At 34.4% G+C, this 14,403-nt stretch overlaps 1 protein-coding gene across 2 annotated transcripts in view; it reads right to left on the minus strand.

Annotated features, from left to right (window-relative positions):
* The window catches only part of LOC109831744 (nuclear pore complex protein NUP107), a 39,438-nt gene that overhangs the window by 7,390 nt on the left and 17,645 nt on the right, over positions 1-14,403 (minus strand). For both annotated transcript variants that reach the window (XM_020399143.1, XM_020399144.1), the window contains exons 8-15: positions 9,344-9,436; positions 9,076-9,243; positions 5,967-6,065; positions 2,912-3,144; positions 2,782-2,839; positions 2,411-2,499; positions 2,196-2,327; positions 914-1,036 (exon numbers count right to left, since the gene is read on the minus strand). In XM_020399143.1, the coding sequence (XP_020254732.1) occupies positions 914-1,036; positions 2,196-2,327; positions 2,411-2,499; positions 2,782-2,839; positions 2,912-3,144; positions 5,967-6,065; positions 9,076-9,243; positions 9,344-9,436 (995 nt within the window). The remainder of the gene's footprint in view (positions 1-913; positions 1,037-2,195; positions 2,328-2,410; positions 2,500-2,781; positions 2,840-2,911; positions 3,145-5,966; positions 6,066-9,075; positions 9,244-9,343; positions 9,437-14,403) is intronic.

Consider the following 14,403-nt stretch of genomic DNA (forward strand, 5'->3'; position numbering starts at 1 on the left):
TATATATATATATATATATATATATATATATATATATCTTCCTTGTATTCATTTTCTAATATTCTGGGGATTGATGTCATCATTCCAAATCCTGCTATGCCTGCTTACCATCAAGTCCTCTAATTCAATACGTAACCTCTTAATGTTCATGTAACACCAGGACCAACCAAATTGGTAAAAATGCTTGATTTGTTGATTTGTTCTATTTCAAAATTTGAGCTTGATTTTTCTGTCCAATCATGGAAATTTTGATGTAGAACATCTTCTAATTTCAGTTTATAGTGGACAAATTTAAAGATAAGACAGATAGACCAGAGTCTTATCCTCTAGCATGTTGGATTTATCTTTTTTAGTTAGTTACTATACTAGAATTTAGTTAATCATTTAATTGGTCAGAATTGTCAAGTTTTATTAGTAAATTATAGATAGATTGGATTTAGTATTTGAGACTTCATAAATTTTATTCCTTGTGTTGGGTTGTCAAAGGAAAGTTTGGTGCAACCTATGGAAAAGTAGTGGCTTCACGACAGATCAGATTAATAAATTAGATGACTTTGAGTTATTGATAATAAGATTACGTGATCCCCTATCTCTCCATAAGTAGCCTGAGTTGACAAATAGCTTTAATAATTGACTTCATAATACCAAATTGTTTTTAAGACACAAAAGAATCTGTTTAAAACTCTTTGTTAGAATACTCTCCAAAATATTTCAACTTGTAGAAGCCTGCTTATACGATCTCCTTTATTCTTACATAAAGATACTGAAGTGCTCCCAATATGGCATTATATTTCTTAGTATTCTGCAGAAGATAAAAGATCTACGCAATGTCCCAATGTCAGAAAACTACATCACAATACAATTACTCTGTCCCTGGTAAAAAATGGAGTATAGAAACAAGAAATATGAATACCTGCTATTGAGCCTGAGTTCCATCATGTGGACAAAAAGGTCAATGCAAAACGGACGAGCCAGCTGTGAGGCGTACACCCCAACTAACTCCTCATGTTGCTTGGAAAATAAGAACATTGCATACCTGTAATTACATTTGTTAACAAAGTATCACAATCATGCATAGAATATTTATCAAGTATAAGACTCCAAACAATGTATAACACCAAGCTAAGGATGCAATGTACATGAGTTTTTTTTTTTTAATAATTGAAGTCATCACAATAAACGACTATCAAAATCCTAGCAAATGCAATTCAACGCTATTCAAGTTTGATAAGTGTTCATGCATCGTTCGTGAAAAGCTGCAATTTGGTTTTAAAAGTTTAAAAAAACTTTCTAGTACGGAAATGTTGTTTCAGTGCTTCTTATCTCTTTCCTTCTAGGAAATGCAAGAACAGATAAAAAATTTATTCCCACATCACCTAACATTTTCCTCAGCCAGAAGTTATAAACTTTCATGATTTCTCAGTGATATTATGGATACAGGTGTTTCCCTGGGGATAAATCTTCCTGCACATCAAGCCTATAAGTTTAAGTGTTGCCTGCAATGTATAATGGCCATAAAAATCAGGGCCAAAAATATAAGTAGAGACAATTTGTCGTGGGGCCAAAGTAATGCTGGCTCACATGCATAAATAATCTACAAAAAGCTAAACTCATAGGAACAGAATCGCCATCAAATTGCAAATGCATGGTGAATCAAGTTTATTTATTCTTTGTACCATGCATGATAAAACAGTCGGCTAGACACAAATTAAAATAGGACAAGCACCTAATAGGATCCTCGCAATCATAACAGCAAAGGAATTTCCATGGATTTATGGACGCCTACATTTTTTAATTATGTCTGTGGAAGATCACTGTGAGCCATGTGGCCGCGCAATCCTAGAGATTATGTGACCCTGAATGGTACTAGCATATATTTGATTAATAGATACCTTGAAGGAAAATTGATGCTTCAGTTTAAGTTTGGTTTAACAAATACTTTATACATACATGTATATAGACTTATTAAATTATTACAGAGCTGTCTCTCACAATTGCCAACGTAAAGAGAAATATTGTGACCCAGTTGTATTGACCAACAAATAATTAGACGGAAATGTTTAAAAATGTAGAACATGTATGGTATTTCTCTAAAAGGGAAAGATCTAAGTTCCTTTCTGTCTGAGTGTTATGAGATAATCACTGTAAAATGCATTAAGTTTGGGACACGGACTCGCAAATTAAAAACAACATACATCTGAAGAATGAGATCACCAACAGTAGTAAGCTTCTCCTTGAAAGCATCCTTCATTTCGTCACCAAGTAGATATCTAAGAATAAGAACAACATGTGCTCCAAAACGCATCAATTGGGGGTCACCATGAGGCCTGAAAGATGGGCACTATCACTATATAGACTTGTAACGGGACTAAAAAAAAAGAATACTCTCCAATGCAATAGGACTTCATACCTCAAAACATTCTGATCATCTTCTGATGGTGATATCCATGACCAAATGAGGTCTAGAAGACGCGCAATATCTCCTATCATGAGGTTCATCTGACAATAATTCAATGGCAGAAGAAGATAACATTTGTGGAAGGTCCAGAAACATAAAAAAGACTGTCCAGAAAACATATGCAACATATAGGGTGTAGAGAGTGCAAGAGAATCAAATAATACTAGGTTTGTGAATCAACAAGAGGTAATTTTCGTTACACAGAAAACTTTGAGTACCTAATTACTTGTTTAGTTAACAAGCTACATAATTATAACAGGAAATATAACACATCATATAAGCGCTCATGTGTGTAACTAAAAGCAGTGCTCACTGTTTATTACCTCAATTTGTCGATGCTGCTCTTTGCACGCTCGAGAAACAGCTTCATTCACAATATCACTGTACAAAAAAGATAATGAATAAGGTAGGCACATGGTTGGGCAGAAAAATCAGAAAGCAATACTTCAGTACCGAGAATGAAGTTTTTGAAGGAGAGAAGGAAGGTCACGAGGTTGCTGATCAAGAACATGACATGGCCATGTTTCAGGACCAGCTGAAGGCAACGAAGTCTGAATTCCTTGAGAAGGTGTTCCATTCATGCCATCACCATAGTGTTTATCCTCCAGTCTTCCTTGTGGAAAGTCAGTTAATTCTACATCAACTTGAGCATCAAGCCAGGACTTTGCCATTGCCCAGCATGCTGACTAAATGGAGGGAAATGTAGTGAGATATATATACCAAGTGCTGAACTATGTTCTAGAGCCAAAGTAATATCATTTACTCAAATGTTTTGGAGTACATAAACAAGAATTGTTTTACAACAAGACAAATGATTTCAAATAAATAATTAAACCCCAGGAAAGAAAACATCATCTGGATTGCGGACAAACAAATATGAAAACCTAAAAAGATTGCAAAACTATAAGATGCAGTGTAAATGAAGACTATTCTTAGAAGAAAATATAAGAGGCTGCAATTTATTGTCTTCTGTGTTGACATGGCCTAAGAGTATGAATGATGTTAAATGCAGGCATTATCTTGCAACAAGTTCATAAAAAGTTGAGTCAAAAAGTCGAGTCAGAGGGAAAGCACCAGTGGTATATGGTGCAGTGGAAGATAGAGTGATTAGAATCCCTATCAATTCAACCATTAGCATTGGCAACATACATAAGATGGCAGGATTAAAGCATATATATGCATTGATATTTCTAGATGCACTAGGGATAGACACAAACTGTTTTCTCTGAAAAATATGGTGTCAAGAACGATACGCAGCTAAACCTGGAAGGTTGATCAAGATAGTAGCTACTGTAGCCAATTATGTACAGTGAAACCAGTTTAACTCTAAGATAATGGGTATAGTTTGGACGACCAAAGACATAAGCATAATAGTTCATTTGCAATCATACAATCAAATGATGAAGTTTGACTGGTAGAGAAAAATGAGAAATAGAGGTAAAAACTCCTGTTTAAGTTTGTATTTAAATAGCCTTAACACAAGCACGCGTAGTGGGTAAAAGACTATTTCTCCAAACTAAAATTTTGGCTGAGCACCTAGCGTGTTGCAGGTTCCAAGATATCCTTTACTACAGTAACAATTGCATTAGGCTTGCTATAAGAACCGGTATTGGCGGCCCAATGAAAGAGAAATGATAAAATCTGTAACATGTAATGGGAAGGTAACTGAATCAGTTTCATCTACATGAAACTTTCAATGCTATAGAAAGATATTATCCATCCTAAGCACATACTGGATACAGGGACAATGATGCCTAATACTAATATCATCTCTTAAAACTAAAGAAACTTAACATAATTTTGGAAATCAATAAAATTCCTCACGGCAAATGCCATCATTATACCAATTATATTGTTCTCCATTCGTAAAGGCCACTCTTCATCACCAAGAATCAAAGCCAATCTCTTATTCTTGGATAATGTCCTATCATATGCAACACTTATCCAAAGAAAAAACTACAGTGTTTGACACGCCTCGACGCAACGTCCACATCCAGCCATGTCTACAATTGCATTTTTCTGCTAATTGCCTATGTATCTATATGATTGATTACATTGTGCCTTTTGACAAGAGCTAATTACTTAATAGATTATTTTACTAAAAGATTATTTTCTTTCATATATAAGGAGAAAAAAGATACATGTATCTAGAGCCAAATATATGTAGACTTGAACAAAATACGCATACATCGCATGTCTCGTGTATCAATTTTGTTTAACTGTCTGTCACCTGCTGGAGTGTGAGACTCATTGTCTAATAGTGACAAGATATTTTCTGCACTAATTCACCATGTTGCAACCAATGTTTCCATTTTTAATTGCCAAAAGACACAACTCACAAGTATATTAGAGCTGAGTCTAATATGTTCCAAGGTTCAAAAAAAATTAGCAAAACTACAGAGTTAGCACTGATACTTCTGGTGATGAAAAAACTGACATGCTAACTTAGAAGTTAGAGCAAGTTTGGGAACTATGGATTATAACCCAAAGTCTTACGTAAATTTAGTGGATTGTAATCCGTTTTCAGACTTCACATGTTTGGAAAATGGATAGATTACAATCTACCATTGTTGTCGCCCAAAAAGGTAGATTAATGGAGCTTTTGGTGAGCTATGCTACCAGAGTACTCCTATCACAACACCGAACACATATTCCTACACTTCCTGTACCCGTGCCCATACTGACACTGGACACTCCTTAAATATACGCATACATTTATTCAAACATGTACTCAAAGGGTCAAGTGTATCTAGTTCATTACTATAATCACAGTCCATGTTTTTTAGCCGTTCTTACAAATTTGTCGAGTCCTGTACCCGGAACCGCGCCCGCCGCCCACACCTATACCCGTATCTATGCAACTTAGTTGGTGAGTTAGTTTACAGGCTTGCGAATTTGTGAAATCATGATGGGAACAATTATCTTTTACTTGCTCAAACTTCATGGATTATAATCCAGCAAAAATAAGCTAGGGTACCCTAGCTTCTTTTTGGTGGATTATAATCCAAAATAATTCACTTGCCAAATATCCAAAAGTGGATTATAATCCACTTGACTATTTGCCAAACATGCTCTTAATTTCTTTTTTACAAAGTAAACACATCATATATGATTAAACTATGACTGCTTAATTGGAAACAAATAACATCAGAAAATGAATAATTAACTACTGGTAAGAAAGAACTAGAAGTGAAACAGTCAGAAAATTGTTGCTGTATTACATCAATAATATCATCCTTAAACACCTTTCCCCTGTTAAAACTGGGGTCTGGTGAAGCATTACTTTTGAGAAATGTAAATAAAAAAATCACAAAATTACAAGCCAGCACATTCTCGTGTTTGGCTACATTATTACAGTCATAAGGTATCATAAACATCATGCCCACAAGGAAAGCCATATTTTCTTTCTGTGGCAGAATAAATAGGTATAGACAGAAGTACTCTATAGTTAACAAAATAGATAAGTCAAAATCTAAGCAGAAAGCATTCTCTGAGAAGAACAAGTTACCTCCCAGTCAGTGCAGATAGGTAGCACACGCTTCAAGTTACTACACTGAGCAGCAAATACAGCCATCTCATATCTTCCACCATTTTGCTCTGCAATTTTCTTCACCAAAAATTTGAATGAAAAGTCATGTTTTCAGCCAGATATATGAAGTTATTATACACATGAGATGTTTGCTTCAAATCTTAAAAGATATCTAAAATAATGCTATTTTTCCTCATACGTGTAATTGTTAAACATACAAGATCAAATTTACGACTTTAAAAGCAATTTACGCTTGACATCAAGGCAATGAATTTCAATTTGACTCTCATTATCACAATGAAGCTCAGAGCTGAATGCTAATTTCTCATCAGTTTTCTCATGTCACAGTCAGATAGTCTACACTAATATCCGAGAGTTCATAGTTTAACAACCTGCAATTCTGAAATCAATAAAGTGCTTGCAAAATGACACAAAAGTATTATGTGCTTTCTTGAAAACCCAATATTTGATGCACTATTTAGCAGGAGAATCACTGTAACCCAGCATAAACTTCATCTAAGCTTAAGGGTCAGCTACATGAAATTTATTCTGCCATTTGTCTACTGTCTACAGACTTACGCGCGCATTTGTTTGTTTTGTTTTATGTTTTTCTTTTTTTTGTGTGTGTGTGTGTGTGTGTGGGGGGGGGGGGGGGGGGGGGGGTAGATCTTCCGCTTCCATATTATGAGTTTCTCTTGGTAACCTATTAGTCTTGTCCTAGTCTGCAGCCCATCGCTCCTGCTAAATAGTCAATTAACTGCTTTACCATGTACATACTAAACGGATCACAAATGACTTGTCCAGTCATAGTAATACATAGCTCATAACCGAGTTTCCAGAAAATAACTGCGTTGATTATTTTATCTTCACTCTCACTGATAGTCATCCATCTTAATATTTGCCTGATTCAATGTCTGGAGACAGATTTCTCGCCCAGTGTTCTGTGTACATCAATGGCCTATAAATTCATTGCCTGTTTTCAACTATATTCACATGCTTGCATGGTAGAGTACTCCTAAAACACTGTGCACTTCTACCACTCTGCATTCAAATTCTCGATGTAAGATTATGTTGATCGCTGGTGCAACACAACCAACAATGTGTTAAGACCTTAGATTTGCAGGCCATAAATATGTATAGGTCAGCAGAGACTTTCCAACCACCAAAGATTTATGATCTAGCGAGACAGGTTCACACCATTGTTTCTAAGATAATTCTTAGGCCAGAAATTAACGGCTGACATTTATATATACCAATTCTCCAGAAATGTGCCACCAGCAAGCACAATAAAACGCCAAAATTAATAACACTGCAATTAGAGAAACTAGAACAAAAACGGGGATAAGAATGTTATCCATTAGTGTCATCAAAATTAACGAAAGATAAATATGTTTGATTACTGAAGAGATGCTTAAGTGTTGAATTGAGGATGAAATGTTGAAACATAAGAAAACAGAAAAAGAAGTAGATAACTAGTTCAGTTCTTAGGTACCCCATCACCCCCCCCAAGCTGGCGGGCCTTCTTCTCTTCCTTTATAGGTAATAGTAGAAGTCACAAACAGTGTTATTGAGGCGCGCGCCCCGGGTACTCTTTCTTACTAGTTGCTAATCTATTTTCATCTTTTCATGTTTAACCTATAAAAAGAAAACAATAATTAGTAATTTAGTATACTTGTTTGCTAATTGTAACTTCCTTCTCTAATTAGCATGCTAATAGCAAATTATGAACATGTAAATATGTAATTATTACATTCATTCTTCATCTTTTCAAGCTAAGTAGCAAATATCAATTAAGAATACTAACTAGAAAATTATAAACAGTCATGTTTGTTAATTATATTTCTTAGTCTTTTTATGTGACAATTTATAAACATATGCTCATAATTGTTAATCACTTAATTTGATGATTTAAATACATGTTTCTTGTATCTTTTTGTTACTTTAAAAATTCAGTTAGCATAATTGATGATTTAAGTTGATATTCTCATAATTTTGGATGTAGGTAACTAATATGTTGCTTATATGTTTCTGTCTTATGATGTTGGTAAATATTAATTTGAGTTATGCGCCTCAGTTAGTGAGGCGCGCGCCTTGTTGTGCGCCTTGCGCATGGTGCGCGTAAGGGACCTTTGCGCCCCGCATTGCGCCTTGCGCCTCGATAACACTGGTCACAAACCATATCATATCCCAGAAATGTAGAAAACAATTTTGATAGTCACGCGCAACTGTATTTATTTTTCTAGCATGCCTTTTTGATGCTGCATCATTAGTCAATTTGCTTCCAAATTTCATGTGAAATTCATTTTACAGTTAGAAAAACTTTTATAAAAACTTTTATAAAATGAATAATTGAGAATAGTGGTGGGATTTTTGTGAAGAACCATCTATGTATAAGACAATATTCAAAAAGTGACTTACAATTGATGTGAAATATAGAAATTCCAAAAGAAAAATAGTAAAGAAATTGTTTAAGAACAAACACATGTACGTATGTTACATGAACTATGATTAACTAGGAGATCAACAAATTTGTTGATGCTTTTAAGTATTTTGATGATTCTCCTTTACAATACTTATTTCTTGCAATTTTAAATAAACCTAGCATCTAATTTCGTTATTATTTTAATTCTGACGTATAAGTAACAAAGTGGCTACTACAGAGTACGTATACATACACATATTGCCATGTTTTTATAAAGTTGTGTATTCCATTTCCATGTCCTGTATAGTATCCAAACTTCAGTGTCATGCATTGGTAATTATGGAAATTCCACAGTAGAGAGAAAGATTAAGAGGAAAAACAGGAGTAAATAATAGGTTGCATAGCCAAGATACAGATGTTTCCTTCCGATAATGCAGGAAATGTTTCTTCAGAATCCCATGTATGGCGTATGGCAAAACTATCATGAGTGCAACCGAGATAAATTAAAGTAGCAGATAAAATAAAAGCCGGCATCATCAAAAGGGAATAATGGTACATTCTGCACTTGCCAAGTTATAAGACAAGCAAATCTTTTTAACTGATAATGGTGAAAAGGAAGAGAAATTAAATATTGAAAAGAATTAACCACAATTGCATTATACCTACCTCTGAGGCACTATATGATGCCCACTTCCAAAGTCTCCATTGGTGTCCAATTCCACTTTCCAGTTCAATAGCTTGCAAAATTCTTGTCTTCCCATTTTTGTGCATAGCTTCCACTGAGGGAAATTGGTCCAACCCCCCAAAAGGACATAGAGTTGCCGCTCTCCATGGCTGAAAGCAACAGAAGACAAAAAAAAGTACAAAAATATGACGTACAAAGCATTAAAAAAAAGGGAGAGAGAGAGAGGGAGTTAGTGCATTGTTGATCTACCTGCCCAGCAGAACGGCAAAGTTCACATGCCTCCTCCAATCTTCCAGCTCTTAGAAGAATCCAGACATCTTCCATAAGTAATTCATCTTGTTTCTGTAATTTGTTTAAAAAATCATGCACGTACGAAAGTTACATAAAGCCAATGATTCAAAGTCATGAAGAAGAAATTGTGAATATAGATCATAAGCTTAAATATCATGTCAGGTATGAGCATTTCACTCTAATATATGGTTGGAAGGATTAAGTTTTGAAGCTATTACTCCAGTTGCTTTGTTGTGTAAAACTTATGAGATACAATCATACTAGTTTGATGAGTTCTATGAAGCATCATTAACTGAAGTCCATCACAAATCCACATCATATACAACACCAAATACCAGTATTTGTCTAATGTTTTCAGATGCTCATTAGATACCTCACATCTTTCCTATGCACATTTTTGCCACCCTTTTTATTTTATGCAGGTCAAGGAGCAATTGTTTTAGAAAGCACAGCATATAAGTTGGCAATCCAGTAGAACATTTACGGTGGCAATCTAGCAAGAACATGCACAACAAACAGAAAAAGAGCGTGTATATGAAACTCTGTTCCTCGTTCCAGTTGCAGTTTCTGCATAGAGTTTCATCTTCAACGAGTTTCTTATATGGCCCCACCCAAAAAAAAAAAAAACCAAAGTCCCTCCCTCTCAGTATTGGAAAATGGGAGAGAAATGTGTGCCAGTTCAATGTTATGCATTCTATTGGTGTGCTATCTAGCAAAATGTAAGATAAATTTATGACAGTGGAATGTTATGCATTCTATGGTGTGCGACACCTACTTTCAATAGTTAGGTTTGACAGCTGCTTTATAAAAATATTTACAAGGAAAATATACTAACATATAACAAACTTTTATGTATACATACAGGTAAGGTCAGCTCAAACTTCACGTGTATAATTCAAATATATGATCTCAAAAAAATTCGAATGGTAACTATTTTATCCATTAGATTTGTTTTGAACTTCATGTTCATACAGGAGACACATCAAGAGTCAAGACTATCTTTGAGTGTGTGCCTTGATGTGTATCACATGGCAACACAAATCTCAAAGCAAATCTAATAGATAAAAAAGTTGGTGGACAAGTGATTCTATTCCACTTAAGTTTATATAAGCCTTACACACACATATGAGAAAATTAAGCATCCTTGGTACCAAGGACAAAATAGGTGTCTGCTATGTTGCACGGGCACGGGTAAGAGACGTGGTACATATACAATGGGGAGGGTATAGGGACATGGGTCTATAAATATTGATATACATATATTGTGTATTGAAAGTAATAGGTTACATGATGTCAGTATTTTTCTATTCACATGTCATAAGAATTAAAATTTCTATAACATTTTTATGTTTTTTATAATGTGGATTATAAATTATAAAAACGCTTATTTTTTGAACTAGACACCCAAACGACCGTCAAAATCATAGTTTGGAACCCAATGAATTTCGAGAAGCATATGTCAACAGTGGAATTTACGTCCATGAAATGTTTGACAAGTTTTCTAAATTTAAATATGTATTGTTTAATCAAGTACATGCCCAACTAAATGTATGCATATATGAAAGGAGTGTCCAAGGAGCTTGGACGAGTGCCGCTACGTGTCGGGTACGAGTACGGGTTCAAGTTAGAAGTACCCACATAACATAGGGGTGCTTGCAAGGTTTTAAATATTAGCTATCGGGGATTTATCAGACGGTCAAAATTCATATCAGATAGCGGGTATCGAGGATATATCAAGAATAATTAGTATTTATCGGACTGACATTACAGGATGGTGATATACATAATATAATATTCTAAATGTAATCTAACTATACTTAATAAAATTTAAAACATATCAAAATCAAAATAATTATGTTTAGGATCACTAACCAATGGTAGAGACTCGAGTCGGGTTAGGTTTAAAGTGCATTGAATAGGCGGCTGTTGCCCGAAATCAAAACTCAAATCAAATGCCAATACTTCCAATTTTTAGGCTGACAATATCGGCCGATAACTCACTTTATCGCCGCATTATCAATAGTAAACATCCAAAAATGATAACCGATTTAAAATTGAAGTTATCATAGCGGAAGGCCCCCAAAACCGATAAATCATCGATAATATCGGTTTATCGGCCAATATTTAAAACATTGGATGCTTGATAGTGATGTTACCACTTCTTATCCACAAATTTAAAGTTTTCCACCTCAAATAGTCACCATTTCATTACACTCATTAAATGAGTGAATGGAACATGGCCACCTCCCTACCCATGACCAAAATTTGGTCCTTGATATCACGGATACTCATGTTCCTCTCCGTGTGTGTGTGTATAGACCGTGTGTGTATATAGGGAAAAGTGTTCTTAGGGTGACACAATTAGGTTCAATCTAAGGACTTCAAAACTACATTATATGCAATTAAGTTACTTGATGATTTGATCCACTCCATTCATTTTGATCTATATGTTTTGCATTGTAAATAAATAAAAAATTAGGTATGTTGGAATAGTTACTTATATATCAGGTGATTGTAAAATTAATGGTTTTAAGAGAATACAACTAAAGGGACAATGAAAACATGTGTTAGAAGTAATAAAACATCATGATTTTTATTTTATAGGTTTTTTGAAACATATAAATCGAAATGAACGGAGTGAATCAAATAAATTGATAGCATACAATGTAGTTTTGAAGGCACTTACTTAGATTGAACTTAAGGTGTCACCTTAGGAACACTTTTCTCGTGTGTATACATATATATATGTATATATATAATATATATGCATGTGCATACATACATACATATATGTATGTATGTGCATACATACATATATATGTATGTATGTATGTATATATATATATATATATACATATATATGTATGTATACACACGTGTGTGTATGTGTGTGTGTATGTATGTATGTATTGTATATATGTATTATATGTATATATATACACACACATACATATGTACATATGTATGTATAGATATATGTATCTATATGTGTATACACACAAACACACAAAAAAATACATACAAACATTGTATGCACGCGTGAGAAATGTGAGTATTCTCGGTACCAAGAGTCTGTGGTTGTAAGGTGGCTCATTTTCATCCACTCATCTAAAGTGGGGGACTATTTTCAAGAGAGGGATTATTTAGATGAGTAGTTGGGATTTGTTCTCTAGTGGGGTGGCTCATTCTCACCCGCGCATCTTAAATGGGGACCATTTCAAGAGGGGATATTAATCAAGTTGAGAACAATTTTGTAACGCCCCTCAGGGAGGTACATAAAAATTTGGGCATGACCTACCTGTAATAAGAAGGGTCGACCTGCTAAATCTTTATGCACATCATAATATAGATATACTGAAGAGCAAAAAATAAAACAGTGGAGATGTATATGCAATACTCAGGATCACGAGGTTGACAGCAAAGTCCATAGAATACCAGAATAGAAGAAAACTAAAGGGAACAACAAAATATTACAATAATAGTAGCAGCTACAAACATTAGTACATGTTTGATAAGTCCAAAGTACTACAAAAGTGAATATAAATTAACTCCTACTAAGATTTATCTCCCAGAGCTAATCTTCAATTTCAGGGTCTTCAATCCCATTATCCTTGCTGATGGTATGACCTGCGAATGAATATAGAAACAATAGGGGCGTCCCTATAGCTCAATAGGTAACCATAAAAATCTCAGGTATAACATAATGGGATGAATGAAAAGGATATGCATAGATATTCGAACTTGAACAAAGAGATCTCAACATTAAGTTGCCATACTTATATCATGATCATTGATCGAAATAAAATAACATGTAAATATGAATAATCAAGGTCTCATATTCAGGATTCTAAACTCCTCAATCATAAGATAATCAATAAACCGTGTATGCCTTTATACACCTACCGATGAGCGTCCTCACACAGGGCATTGTCCCCACCGGGACCCATTACTATTACCACCCACCGGTGAAGCTTACTTCACACAGGACGTAATCCATGAATATAGACTATCAATCATCAACAAAGAGAGGAATACTATCATTATCAATAGTCGAATCATCGAAGCAAGTTGAATTGTTGCAATATAATCATTCAAGGATATCGATGTATAAAACTGAAATAAACAACATTAGGATAACAATGGTTAAGCAATCAACAAAGAGCCCACGCATGTAGTGAATCAAATAGGAATATTACGAAAGTGATAAGATATACAACTTCGCATGTGAAACCAACTCGTAGAAATTTCAATAAGTAATCAATCGAACTCTCAAAGACTTGAGAGGAGACAATGAAAGGTTACCTACCTATTATGTCGGGATCCTCTCGACCAACGAATGAATCCAAAATTTTATGTCCTATATACACATACATGTATACCCACATGAGATTCTAAACGCTATGTAATTATGTCTTTTATAATTTTTCTAACTTAAAAACTTATATCATGGTATAAGCTACACTCTAGATGATTACATTCAATATTTCTAATATGCACAGCAGCACAAGTAGTGTACATGCAATAGTTTTAGGTGAATGGATGGTATAACAATTGATGTCCAAAATGCATTAAACTAGTTCCATATGACTCCGTTATGAGTCTAATTTCAAAATATAAAAATTTTACATCAATACATGGTGTATAGTAAGAGTTATGCTCTCAGCAAATTACACCTGTCAAAACTGCAACAGCAAAATAAATATTACTATCTGGAATGAATAATTTACTTTGGGTACTTAACACTATACAAATGGGTTTCTATTTGGTATATAAGTAATATGATGGATTAGATTCTAAGTCTCATGAGTTGCATCAAATTTTTATTTTTATAATGCATGTTACATGCAAAATAACACAGGCGGGACAGACTAGAATTGTCAGTACATATACTAGCTATTAGAATTAGACTTAGACTTACCAAACAGTACTCAAATTGATTCAAACTTACATCAACAGAAAGACAATTGAGTCTAGTTTTAGGAACAGAAAGAATTTCATGCATGCATGGTATATATTGA

Source organism: Asparagus officinalis, chromosome 2 (assembly GCF_001876935.1).
Source record: "Asparagus officinalis chromosome 2, Aspof.V1, whole genome shotgun sequence".
Classification (NCBI taxonomy): Eukaryota; Viridiplantae; Streptophyta; class Magnoliopsida; order Asparagales; family Asparagaceae; genus Asparagus; species Asparagus officinalis.